Below are 13,933 nucleotides of genomic sequence, written 5' to 3' on the forward strand. Positions count from 1 at the left end.
ATGATGGCCCTGAGCTCAGGGGGACACAGAAGGGGCATCTGGCCTGGTGCTAAAGAGGGGACAGCGCACAGAGCAGGAGGCAGGATCTGTCCTTGAGGGCTCTAGTCTCCAGTTCACAGGATGTGTGTCTGGGCCTGGACAAGAGGCTGGGGGCGCTTGAGGCCCATTCCTGAAGCTGGGTGGTGGGAGGCAGAGCTGGGCCCCCCGATAGAGCTCCATGACAAGGCCTGGTGGCCTCTGCTCAGGGCTCCCAGCTGTGACCTCCCACTCCTGAGACCCACAGAGCCCCACCCCTGACAACCCTCTGGCCGCCCTCAGGCATAGAGACCCGGCCCAGGGCCCAGGAGGGGTCAGTGTGATGCACGGGATCCTTTGCATGAAAGGACCCTCCCCCTCTCAGTGTATGAAGAGGGGAAGTAGTGGTGTGGGGATGCTCTGCTCAGCTGTGGGGCCACAGAAGGCAGGACCCCCTGACCGTGTCCACCATGGCCTGGTCCCCTCTGCTCCTCACCCTGGTCGTTCTCTGCACAGGTGACTGGATGGGGGGACAGGGGAAGGGCCCTGGGAAGACTCACAGGCCCTGCTCCCTGCTCTCCTGTCAGGACCCCAGAGTCACCATGTCTGTCTCTCCCCCTTCCAGGACCCTGGGCCCAGGCTGTGCTGACTCAGCCGCCATCCGTGTCCGGGACTTTGGGTCAGAGGGTCACCCTCTCCTGCACTGGAAGCAGCAGCAACACTGGGGTTATCATGTGAGCTGGTACCAAGAGCTCCCAGGAAAGGCCCCCGGACTCCAGACCTTTGAAAATAGCAAACGACCCTCAGGACTCCCAGATTGATTCTCTGGCTCCAAGTCTGGCAGCTCAGCCTCTCTGACCACCTCAGTTCATGCTGAGGACGACACTGATTATTACTGTTTGTCATGGGCTGACGGCTTGAAAGTTTGCACAGTGCTTCAGGCCAGAGAGAAGGAGACAAAAACCTGCTTCCTGCACAGCCATGGGGCTCCCAGGGCAAGGTGTATGCCCCTCCCTTCCTGGAGTCCCTGAGACCACGGAACCCAGCAGACTGAGTGTCCCCTGACTGCAGCACAGCTGCCCCCTCAGCTCGACTCCCCTCCCTAGGCCAGTGGCACACAGGGGTGGTCACACGCCCCTGGATGAAGGAGCTGCTCACAGCAGTTGCCCCTGGTTCCCAGGTCGGGGTCAGCAGCACAGAGCAGGGGGGTCAGTGCCGCCCTTGCTGGGTCACTGGGCAGCGAACGCACATCCCTGAGCTTCCGCCACAGAAGCATCTCCTGTTAAAGGAAAAGGAAATAGAACCCAGAGTTTCTACAAGCAATTTCCACACAGTCCAGGATCCAGTAAAAATCGTCACTTCTATCAAGAACCAGGAAACTATATAATGAAGGGAAATGAGACGGCATAGACATCACTGGTGAGATGCCTGAGATGATGAAATCAGGTGACAGATGTTTTTAGGAACAAATCATCAAATCTACTTGATGAGCAAATACAAACACTCTTGGGTCCTAAGGAAAAGGAGATAAATGTAGGAAAAGGAGAAAAAGTAGTCAGAATCACCTGAAAATACAATAGGAGAAATAAAAAACAAGTATCTGTACACTATCAGACATGTCATACTTATTGCTATTCAATTCATTCATTTGTTTATTGAAAGAGTGTTTGGTGACAGGAAAAAAGAGCGCCTGCTTCCTCTCATAAAACATCCCAGGTGTCGCTAGAGGTAAAGAACCCGCCTGCCAATGCAAGGGACATAAGAGATGTGGGTTCTGTCCCTGGGGTGGGAAGATCCTCTGGAGCAAGAAACGGCAACCCACTCCAGTGTTCTTGCCTGGAGAATCCCATGGACAGACGAGCCTGGTGGGCTAGAGTCCACCGGGTCGCCAAAGAGTCAGACAGGATTGAGAACCAAGTGACTGAGCGGCACCTTGCTCCCTCTCACCGCCGTGAACGTTTCCCGGGAGCGTCACCAGGGGGCGCTGTGCACCTGCTCAGAACGGGCAGCCCCTCAACACACCCCCATGGTCCCTTGAATTGGCCCTGCACCCGGGCTCAGCGGACTGAGTTGGATGTGACAGCAGGTGCATCCTCTCAGGGGACCGACTCAGAATCGCGGCCCCCAGGCCTCCTCCTGGGACTGAAGCTGCACACGGGGCTGAGCACCCAGAATTGGAGGGTGAAGGGGTCAGGTGGTCATCAGTCCCCACCCTCTTCCCAGAAACAGAGGAGGGGAGGAGCCCCCAGAGCCCACCCCGTGCACCCCTCCAGCTCTCCTCAGCCTGCGCCCGCTCCTCCTCATCTCTTTGCTCAGAGCCTGCCCTCCCGCTCCCCTCATTCATGACTTTCCTCCCAATTCTGGGCCTAGCTCTTTCTACAAACATACACTGTTGACCTCCACAGTGATGACCAAGCTCATGCTCTTAGAAAGTCATGAACGAGTTTCCAGATCTTCCTGAAACATTCACTTCCTCATCCCCATCCTTGAACCTCTCTAACCCTTCCTTCCCGAGAAGCCTCATGTTTCTGGCTCTCAGGTGTGACCCCAGCTCGAGCCCTCCCTGTTCCACCCCTGGTTCCTCCTCATTTCCCAGGGGATCCAGTGATGCCCCTCCAGCAGCTGATTTATCCCGTGAATGTTCACACTCCGTCCCGTGTGCCCATCGAGTCAGGAGTCAGGAGGGAAGAGAAACCCTGGTCCTGAGACCAGGGAAATGTTTCCTGGCTGAGGAGTGTCTGTGCTCAGCTTCTGTGGGACTGACTTTATGCACAGTGAGCCCGGGAGAAGCTGCTGGGGCTCTGGGCTGGGAAAGCAGACCCTGTCCTGGGGCTCTGCCCCCGGGGTGGAGACTGATGCTCTGTCTGGACCATGCCTACGTCAGGTTGGATCCCCATGGTCCCGTCTGAGATTCCTGAGAACAGCTGATCTGCCTTGTCATGTCCTGTGTCTCATCTCAGATCTGAGACTGACCATGGCTCTGATAACTCAGCCTGCCCTGTTTCACAGAGAGAACGTCCTGCTAAGACATGAAAATCCTTCAGTGGCGATGCCGTACATGTCAGAAAGTTTTTAAAATGATCTTACTTAAAGAACAGAATCTACAAGGAAAATTATGTTTTAGAAATAGTACCATGGCAATGCAAATTAAAATAGAGCCAGAGTCGGACACAACTTAGTGACTGAACCACAACATTTTCTTCAGTTAAGTTTAGGCATCTATTTTACATGATGACCTTAGATTTTTACTACTCCATGATCACATTTTGGTTCATTTAAAATCTCGAAGTCACACATCTACTGTGTAACACTCACATGCACTATAGGGTAAATTACACCTGGATCTTTTTTTCCAACACAACTCTTCCTGAACTGTGTAACTTCAAAGCCAGTTTTGGCCAAGTTGACTTAAGAGCTATGGTCACTAGGTCACAGGATGTATGTCTGGGCCAGGACACCAGGGCCCATTCTGAAGCCATTCCTGTGGGTCTGCAGCTATGAGATCTGAGATGAGTCCCCTGGTTCTTCCTGGTGCTTTCTGCTCAAGGTTCCCAGCTATGACCTCCCACCTCCAAGCCCCACACAAACCCCTCCTCTGATCACCCACTGGTCTCCCTCAGGCACAGGAACCTAACCCAGTCCCCAAAGGTCATCAGAGCATTGTTTGGGCGGGGCAGGGACGACGGTCATTTGCATGAAAGTCCCCTCCCCCTCTCAGGGTATGAAGAGGGGAAGGAGCAGTGTGGGGATGCTCTGCTCAGCTGTGGGGCCACAGAAGGCAGGACTCCGTGACATGTCCACCATGGCCTGGTCCCCTCTGCTCCTCACCCTGATCTCTCTCTGCACAGGTGACTGGATGCGGGGACAGGGGAGGGGTCTTGGGAAGACACATATGCTGTGTTCCCCGCTATCGTGCCTGGACCCCCGAGTCACCATCTCTGTCTCTCTCCCTTCCAGGATCCTGGGCCCAGGCTGTGCTGACTCAGCCGTCCTCCGTGTCTGGGTCCCTGGGCCAGAGGGTCTCCATCACCTGCTCTGGAAGCAGCAGCAACGTTGGGAGTGGCAATTATGTGAGCTGGTACCAACAGATCGAAGGATCGGCCCCCAGAACCCTCATCTATGGTGCGACCAGTCGAGCCTCGGGGGTCCCCGACCGATTCTCCGGCTCCAGGTCTGGGAACACAGCCACCCTGACCATCAGCTCGCTCCAGGCTGAGGACGAGGCGGATTATTTCTGTGCATCTGCTGACAGTAATAGCGACAATGGCACCGTGCTCCAGGCCAGGGGGGAAGTGAGACAAAAACCTGCCCTCCCTCAAGTCACGGGCCTCCCGGGCTGAAGCATCTGCTGCCAGTGCAGACACTTCTGTTGTTTGTTTGATTTAAAACGGGGGTCTGAGCCCCACACCAGGAAATTGGTCGGGAAATCCTTTCAGTTCTTCTTCATTCTGCCCCCTCACCAAGGCTTTGCTTTCGGCAACCACATTTTATATGAATATCTGAAATTGAGCAGAAGGACCTGAATGCCCGAGGCAGCTCCTGGTGGACAGAGTCCATGATGGTCAGGTCAGAACCAGAGATACAGCGTCCAGCTGTGTCTGATTCAGGACATTTCAGCTCCTCGGTCGGCCCTGGGCAGAGCTGAGGCCCAGGCTGCTGTTCCTGCCTTTCCTGTGACCACCTCTCACCATGTCCAATGAAGATCAGGTAACGGTCATAAGGCTTTCTCAACCAGAGATGAAACAGAAGCCCAGACCTGGTTGAGATTCCCATTTATAATCATAATCTTTTATAGCAAACATTTAATATAGAAAGATTATAAAATTAGAGTAAAAACATCTTTAAATATCTGAGTCAAAAAGAAGTACTATGAGAATCATGATCAAGGGTAAATGAGAACCCCTGGAAGTGACCAAGAAGAGATTTGTTGTACCTGAGAGCCTCCTATTCTCTTTGCAAAGAGAGAAATAAAAACAGAGCCATGTAGTCAGCTGGGAAGGCCCCGGGAGGTCTTGCAAATTCAACCTTGACTACCTATCAAGCTGGGAAGGAAACTCAGACAGAATCGTGACCAGGCACAACCCACTGGGAATGCTGGGTGTTTGAACCCTGGAAACTGGGGGTCAAGTGGTTGTGTTCTGGTAGTGAACCCACGAGTTAGGCGGAGCAAACTCAGACATTAGGGTATCCTGAAATTCATTAGTCTATCAGCATACCATTCAGGGGTCTGAGGTCATTCAGTTCAGTTCAGTTCAGTTCAGTAGCTCAGTCACGTCCAACTCTTTGCGACCCCATGATCACATCATGCCAGGCCTCCCTGTCCATTACCGACTCCCGAATTCCACCCAAACACATGTGCATCTAGGAGGTGATGCCATCCAGCCATCTCATCCTCTGTCGTCCCCTTCTCTTCCTGCCCCCAATCCCTCCCAGCATCAGGGTCTTTTCCAGTGAGTCAACTCTTTGCCTGATGTGGCCAAAGTATTGGAGTTTCAGCTTCAGCATCAGTCATTCCAATGAACACCCAGGACTGGTCTCCTTTAGGATGGACTGGTTGGATCTCTCATTAGGTACCTGGAAAAATCAATGACCAGGCCTAAACTAGATGAAGGCGACTCATTCTACTGCCCTGGGCGGTGACATCAGGAAGACCCACCTGCAGGTGTGAGAAAGCCCTTCCAGGAGGCTGTGGTGTGAAGTGGGGGAGGAGGAGGTCTGAGTCCAGCAGGGGGCGCAATGGGTCGGCTGCGAAGAGCGCAGGGTCCTGGCCAGGCAGGCTGGCACCTCCTCCCTTGGCTCTTGCCCACGTGGGCAGCAGGGTCCTCAGTGGAGGGTGACGTCCTGCACCTGGGCCGCCAGGGGACACGGCAGCTCTCAGCTCAGAGCCACAGGCTTGCCTCTTAGTTCCTGCTGCTCTGTCGTGGGGTCAGTGCCCAGACCTGCCATCCAACCAAGGCCAGAGGGACGGTCATACAACAAGAATGAACTTCATTCAGGAACCTCGACCTCAAGGGATACCTGGACAGGGGATGAGAGACCCCTGCAGAGGCGGCCCCATTGCCCACAGAACGCCCGGGTGTTCCCCGTGGAAGAGGGATGCAGGCAAGGACCCGCTGTCACCATCTGTGTCATTTAAAAACGTTCCCTGGTGTGTTATTTGGCAGTTTCAACATTTTGAATTGAACCATGGAAACTGACATTGTGTCAGTTTTTGTGGCTCCCTTACTCGTTCCTTCCCGTTATATTAATACTTTATATTAACACTTGTAACATGAAATATATGGAATCAGAAGTTCGGCCACACTGTCATCAATATGTTCGTATAATAAGAAAAGAATTCAGTAGGAATATGTATTTCTCTCCTCTATGAGCTGAGGTTCTCAAACACCTCTGACAAAAATCATGTGAATTTTATTAAACAGCTACTTTAGCAGCAAACCTAACATGAATACAAATAAGAATAGTATTTACATTTTTATGTCAAAGAAACAAGAATGAACAAGACTTTCCCGTCTCTTCCACACACATTAACTTGAAATGTCTGACCTCCTTCTCCTCCTCGTTCCCCACACATCCCTCCTCCGTCCCGGGTCCATCGGCTCCACCCAGAACCACAGGGAAGGGAGTTTTACAAGGTCCACGATGCTCACCACACCTACCTGTTCACGCACCGTGTTTTTCTATTTCTGATGATGAGACATGTGTCCCAACTTTGTTGTGACTGAACTTGCCAGCTATCATAATTGCATGATGAGATGGTGACCTTTACCCGTGAAATCCGCAGTTCTATTGAAGGTACTCCACATGGTCATGGCTGTTTACAGCACAGGACGCTGTCACCCTAAGCCTGCCCATGCGGCTCTGCATGCCACTCCCCACCTCCCATCCTGGTCTCCCCACCGCTGGGACAAGAGACAGTTTAAAAGAGTGCTTTCAAGGGCCACCCCTTACCCTTCACAGCAGACACAGGCTCCGGGATTTCCTGCTCGGCTCAGGGCTAGAGGAGGAGGACGGACAGCACCACACAGAGGGGACTCAGGGTTCCCTGAGAAGACAGAGAGTATTCTAAAGACGGGCTCAGGTGTGGGAAAGGCTGAATTATTGGGCCAAAGAATAAGACTTAGAACGAAATGGCAACCCACGCCAGTATTCCTGCCTAGAGAATCCAGTGGACAGAGGAGCCTGTCCATGGGGTCACACAGAGTTGGGCACGACTGAAGCAACTTAGCATGCGTGCGTGCATGCACCAGAGAAGGAAATGGCAACCCACTCCAGCGTTCTTGCCTGGAGAGCCCCAGGGATGGAGGAGCGTTGTGGGCTGCCATCTGTGAGGTCGCACAGAGTCAGACACGACTGAAGTGACTTAGCAGCATCAGAGGAAGACTTACAAACTCCTCCTTCACCCTCAGACACTCCGGGGAGGAGATAGAGGACCAAGATCACCAAGGTCACAGGAGTACATTTACTGGCAGATGTCACCCCATCACTCAGGGGCTCCTCCCCGAGCTGTCCCTGCTCTAAGTGAGGTCCAGCATCTGCCTCCCTCAGAACCCCCACACATGGGGACATCAGGTGACCTTGGCAGGGAGAGGAGGAAGTGATTTGCATGAGGCCCCTCCTCCTCCTGACAGGCTGGAGGCATGAAAAGGCCCAGGACTCCACCTGCAGCCCAGGAGGCTGAGGAGGCCGCATCCTGGGAGGGTCCCCACCATGGCCTGGACACTGCTTCTGCTCGGGCTCCTCACTTCCGGCTCAGGTCAGGGGCCGGGACTCTGTATCCTTGGGGCACCTCCAAGCAGGGTCTGAGGGCCCTTGTCTCCATAACAACCCCTGTCTCTCTCTTGTTCCTTTTAGGGGTGGATGCTCAGACTGTGGTCCAGGAGCCCAGCACTGTCAGTGTGTCCAGGGGGGACGGTCACCCTCACCTGTGGACTGAGCCCTGGGTCAGTCACTACCAGTAACTACCCAGCTGGTACTAGCCAACCCCAGGCCAGGCTCCCCGACTGCTTATCTACAGCACAAACACCCGCCCCTCTGGGGTCCCTGCTCACCTCTCTGGCTCCATCTCTGGGAACAAATCCACCCTCGCCATCTTGGGGGCCCAGTCCAAGGACGAAGCCGATTATCACTGTGGTCTGGGAACTGGTAGTTACAACGCCGCAGTGATGTAAGCCCATGGGGGAAGTGCTACCAAAACCTGCCCTTGTGCTCAGAGGGCTCAGCGCTTAGTGGCAGGAGAGGCGAGGAGAGGTGGGACAGGTCAGGGTCCCCATGGGGAGGGAGGCTCTGGGCCCGTCTCCTGTCTGGTGGTTCATGGCCACGTGTGTCCTCCCAGCTCTCCCCGGGTGTGTCCATCTCCCCAGGGGACCCCTCTCTGCCCCTATTGTTGGCAATGAGGCTTGGCTCCACAGGGAGACTCAGACCCCCACCACTGCCATTAGGACTCTTGCCATTCAAATCACACTAAGAGATGTACAGCACCATGAACTTGATCTTGGAGACAAATTAATATTCCATTTACCTGAAGGGGCACCACCAGTGGAATTTTCTAGAGTGCAGTTTCCCAACTGGAGCTCCTGAATCACAGCCTTTTGTTGGTGGCAGGAATCTGTGGTGAACAAGAAACGGCCCCCTCTCCCCAAATATTTAGGAACATCAAAATTCCAGACGTATGTCTTTGTCTGTTATTGGGAAATAACCCCTGAGAATTGTCTTACAATTCAGTCCAGGCATGTTAATTCCCCATAACACATTCACTCCCAGTTTTTGGATTGTGATAAATCCAAAACCCCAGAAACACAATTCACATCCGAGGCCATGGGGAAAACTGTGTCTTTATTTAAGCATAAGACTGGAAGTTGGGAGGAATTTCCGCAAACCTGTGCTGTCTACGGACACATCTCGAGGCTCATGGGAGGACTTATGCTCCTGGAAGAACCTTACTCAGAACTGGCTCCAAAAATCCCCTCACTCTCGGCCGACTGCCTGGGGGCCGGGATGCCAGGTCATGGCTGGGCTCCTCAGCACGTGGACCAGGCCTTGTGTGGGGAGATGGAGCAGCAACAAGGGGAGACCGAGCGAGGGGAAAGCAGGCTCGTGTGCACCCCCGTCCCCCTGCTGGTGACTGTGGGGCCAGGAAGACCTGGGCCTGACCCCACCTGGGTCATCAGTGCTGAATGTGAGGTGCGGCCGGTGGTTGGCCCTGCGATCACCCCTCCCTCACTGGTGTCCCAAGTCCTCAGAGTCCAGGGAGCTGAGCCTCACGCTGCGCAGCAAGGCAACCCCCTCAGCCTGCCTCCCCTCCCCAAGGGCAGCAGCCCAACAAGGAGTGGTCTCAAACCCCTGGGTGGAAGGAGCTGCTGACAGGAGTTGCCCCAGGTGCCCGGGTCAGCATCAGACACAGAGCAGTAGGGTCAGAGCACCCGGTTGCTGGGTCAGTGGGCAGAGGATACGCACCCCTCACTGATGGGCTCTCAGTTGGAAAACGCAGCGCTTTCCTTCCTCACATTTTCCCACCCTGGACATACCCCGAGCGCGTCACCAGGGGGCGCTGTGCACCCTCTCGGAACTGGCGGAACCGAGCACACCAGATGGTCCCCTGACCCGGGCTTGTCCCTGGGCTCAGTGGACTGAGTTGGAGGTCTCAGCAGGTGCTTCCTCTCAGGAGACAGACTTAGAACCCCGACCCCTCAAGCTCTGGGAGTGAAGCTTCAAACAGGACTGAGGACCCAGAATTAGAGGGCGTCCTGTCAAGGTCTTCAGACTCTACCCGCTTCCCCAAGAGCAGAGAAGGCAGGAGGCCCCAGAGCCGAGCCTAACCCTCAGCTCCCCCCTGCCTCCTCTGGCTCCTCTTCAGCCCTTTCCTCGGGGCCCCTCTCCTCCTCTTATGCTTCATGACTTTCCTACCCAATCCCGGGCTCCTCTTTATTATACAACCCTCCACGTGAGATGGCCTCCAGACGCCCTCTCAGTCCTGACCCCTTAAGCAGCCAGGATGCCATGGGACAGACTCGTGCTGAAGGGTTTGAGAGGAAGCCACGGTCAGCCCTGAGGTCATGGGGGACACAAAAGTGGATTTTGGCCCTAAGGAGGGGACAGTTCCCAGAGCAGGGAGCAGGATCTGTCCCTGAGGGGCTCTGATCAGCAGGTCATAGGATGCATATCTGGGCCTGGACACCAGGGGGCTCGGGGGCAGTTCTTGAGGGTTGGTGGGTGAGAGCTGGGCCCAGTCTCCTGGCACTGTATGGTGGCTTCAGCTCAGGGTTCCCAGCTGTGACCTCCCACCCCTGGGCCACCCACAGCTGTGCCCCTGCCACCCCCTGGGCATCCTCAGACACAGGGACCTGATCCAGAGCCCAGGGAGGGGTCAGAGAGCTGTGGGGTGGAGTATGGGTGCAATGGTGGGGTTATTTGCATGAATGAACACTCCCTCTCTCAGTATGAAGAGGGGACGGAGAGGTGGGGACGCTCTGCTCGGCTGTGGGGCCACAGAAGGCAGGACGCCCTGACCGTGTCCACCATGGCCTGGTCCCCTCTGCGCCTCACGCTGGTCACTCTCTGCACAGGTGACTGGATGTGGGGACAGGGGAAGGGCCCGGGGAAGACACATCCCTTCTCCCTCCTCTTCTTCCTGAAGCCCACAATCACTATCTCTGTCTCTCACCCTTCCAGTATCCTGGGCCCAGGCTGTGCTGACGCAGCTGCCCTCCGTGTCCGGGACTTTGGGTCAGAGGGTCACCCTCTCCTGCATTAGAAGCAGCAGCAACACTGGGGGTCTTTATGTGAGCTGGTACCAACAGCTCCCAGGAAAGGCCTCCACACATCTGATCTATGGAAATAGCAAATGACCCTCAGGACTCCCAGGTTGATTCTCTGGCTGCAAGTCAGCCTCTCTGACCCCCTCAGTTCATGCTGAGGACGACACTGATTATTACTGTTTCTCATGGGCTGACGGCTTGAAAGTTTGCACAGTGCTTCAGGCCAGAGAGAAGGAGACAAAAACCTGCTTCCCGCACAGCCATGGGGCTCCCAGGGCAAGGTGTTTGCCCCTCCCTTCCTGGAGTCCATGAGACCACGGAACCCAGCTGTCTGGGTGTCCCCTGACTTCAGCTCAGCTGCCCCCTCAGCTCGACTCCCCTCCCTAGGCCAGCGGCGCACAAGGGGTGGTCACACGCCCCTGGATGAAGGAGCTGCTCACAGCAGTTGCCCCCGGTTCCCAGGTTGGAGTCAGCAGCACAGAACAGGGGGGTTAGTGCCACCCTTGCTGGGTCACTGGGCAGCGAACGCACATCCCTGAGCTTCCGCCACAGAAGCATCTCCTGTTAAAGGAAAAGGAAATAGAACCCAGAGTTTCTACAAGCAATTTCCACACAGTCCAGGATCCAGTAAAAAAATGTCGCTTCTATCAAGAACCAGGAAACTAAATAATGAAGGGAAGTGAGACAGCATAGACATCACTGGTGAGATGCCTGAGATGATGAAATCAGGTGACAGATGTTTTTAGGGAGAAATCATCAAATCTACTTGATGAGCAAATACAAACACTCTTGGGTCCTAAGGAAAAGGAGATAAGTGTAGGAAAAGGAGAAAAAGTGTCAGAATCACCTGAAAATACAATAGGAGAAATCAAAAACAAGTATCTGTACACTATCAAAGACATGTCATACTTATTGCTATTCAATTCATTCATTTGTTTATTGAAAGAGTGTTTGGTGACAGGAAAAAAGAGCGCCCCTGCTTCCTTTCATAAGGCATCCCAGGTGTCGCTAGAGGTAAAGAACCGCCTGCCAATGCAAGGGACATAAGAGATGTGGGTTCTGTCCCTGGGGTGGGAAGATCCTCTGGAGCAAGAAACGGCAACCCACTCCAGTGTTCTTGCCTGGAGAATCCCATGGACAGACGAGCCTGGTGGGCTAGAGTCCACCGGGTCGCCAAAGAGTCAGACAGGATTGAGAACCAAGTGACTGAGCGGCACCTTGCTCCCTCTCACCGCCGTGAACGTTTCCCGGGAGCCTCACCAGGGGGCGCTGTGCACCTGCTCAGAACGGGCAGCCCCTCAACACACCCCCATGGTCCCTTGAGTTGACCCTGCATCCGGGCTCAGCGGACTGAGTTGGATGTGACAGCAGGTGGTTCCTCTCAGGGGACAGATTCAGAGCCGCGACCCCCAGGCCTCGTCCTGGGAGTGAAGCTGCACCCGGGGCCGAGCACCCAGAATTGGAGGGTGAAGGGGTCAGGTGGTCATCAGTCCCCACCCTCTTCCCAGAAACAAAGGAGGGGAGGAGCCCCCAGAGCCCACCCCGTGCACCCCTCCAGCTCTCCTCAGCCTGCGCCCGCTCCTCCTCATCTCTTTGCTCAGAGCCTGCCCTCCCGCTCCCCTCATTCATGACTTTCCTCCCAATTCTGGGCCTCGCTCTTTCTACAAACATACACTGTTGACCTCCACAGTGATGACCAAGATCATGCTCTTCGAAAGTCATGAACGAATTTCCAGATCTTTCTGAAACATTCACTTCCTTATCTCCCTCGTTGAACCTCTCTAACCCCTTCCTTCCCGAGAAGCCTCGGGTTTCCGGCTCTCAGGTGTGACCCCAGCTCGAGCCCTCCCTGGTCCACCCCTGGTTCCCCCTCATTTCCCAGGGGATCCAGTGATGCTCCCCCAGCAGCTGTTTTGTCCCGTGAACGTGCACACTCCGTCCCGTGTGCCCATTGAGTCAGGAGTCAGGAGGGGAGAGAAACCCTGGTCCTGACACCTGGGAAATAATTCCCGGCCGAGGAGTGTGTGTGCTCAGCTGCTGTGGGACTGACTTTATGCACAGTGAGCCCGGGAGAAGCTGCTGGAGCCCTGGACTGGGAAAGCAGACCCTGTCCTGGGGCTCTGCCCCTGGGGCTGTGACTGCTGCTCTGTCTGGACCATGCCTAGGTCAGGTTTGATCCCCCTGATCACGTCTGAGATTCCTGAGAACAGCTGATCTGCCTTGTCATGTCCTGTCCCTCATCTCAGATCTAAGACCGACCCATGGCTCTGATTACTCAGCCTGCCCTGTTTCACAGAGAGAACATCCTGCTAAGACATGAAAATCCTTCAGTGGAGATGCCATACATGTCATAAAGTCTTTAAAATGATCTTATTTAAAGAACAGAATCTACAAGGAAAATTATGTTTTAGAAATAGTACCATGGCAATGCAAAATTAAAATAGAGCCAGAGTCGGACACAACTTAGTGACCGAACCACAACATTTTCTTCAGTTAAGTTTAGGCATCTATTTTAATTGATGACCTTGAATTTTTACTACTCCATGATCACATTTTGGTTCATTTAAAATCTCAAAGTCACATATCCACTGTGTAACACTCACATGCACTACAGGGTAAATTATACCTGGATCTTTTTTTTCCACACAACTCTTCCTGAACTGTGTAACTTCAAAGCCAGTTTTGGGAAAGTTGACTCTAAGAGCTCTGATCACTATGTCACTTGATGTATGTCCTGGCCAGGACACCAGGGGGCGCTCCATGCCATTTCTGTGAGTCTGCAGCTATGAGATCTGAGTACCTTGGTGCTTCCAGGTGCTTTCTGCTCAGGGTTCCCAGCTATGACCTCCCACCCACAAGCCCCACACATCCCTGCCTCTGATCACGCACCAGTCTCCCTCAGGCACAGGAAGCTGACCCAGGTCCCAGAGGTGTTCAGAGCGTTGAGGGGGTTGGAGAGGAGGACGGTCATTTGCATGAAAGTCCCCTCCCCCTCTCAGGGTATGAAGAGGGGAAGGAGCGGTGTGGGGACGCTCTGCTCAGCTGTGGGGCCACAGAAGGCAGGACACCGTGACATGTCCACCATGGCCTGGTCCCCTCTGCTCCTCACCCTGGTCTCTCTCTGCACAGGTGACTGGATGCGGGGACAGGGGAGGGGTCTT

General features: G+C 54.4%; 1 gene segment (V, D, J or C); it reads left to right on the plus strand.

The window, feature by feature from the left end:
* Positions 1–3,778: 3,778 nt before the first annotated feature.
* Positions 3,779–4,355, plus strand: LOC129629786 (immunoglobulin lambda variable 1-40-like). The segment is given in 2 exon segments: positions 3,779–3,863; positions 3,973–4,355. Coding segments are annotated over 2 exon segments (438 nt in total).
* The last annotated feature ends 9,578 nt before the right edge of the window (positions 4,356–13,933 follow it).

Source organism: Bubalus kerabau, chromosome 16, assembly GCF_029407905.1.
Source record: "Bubalus kerabau isolate K-KA32 ecotype Philippines breed swamp buffalo chromosome 16, PCC_UOA_SB_1v2, whole genome shotgun sequence".
Lineage (NCBI taxonomy): Eukaryota > Metazoa > Chordata > Mammalia > Artiodactyla > Bovidae > Bubalus > Bubalus kerabau.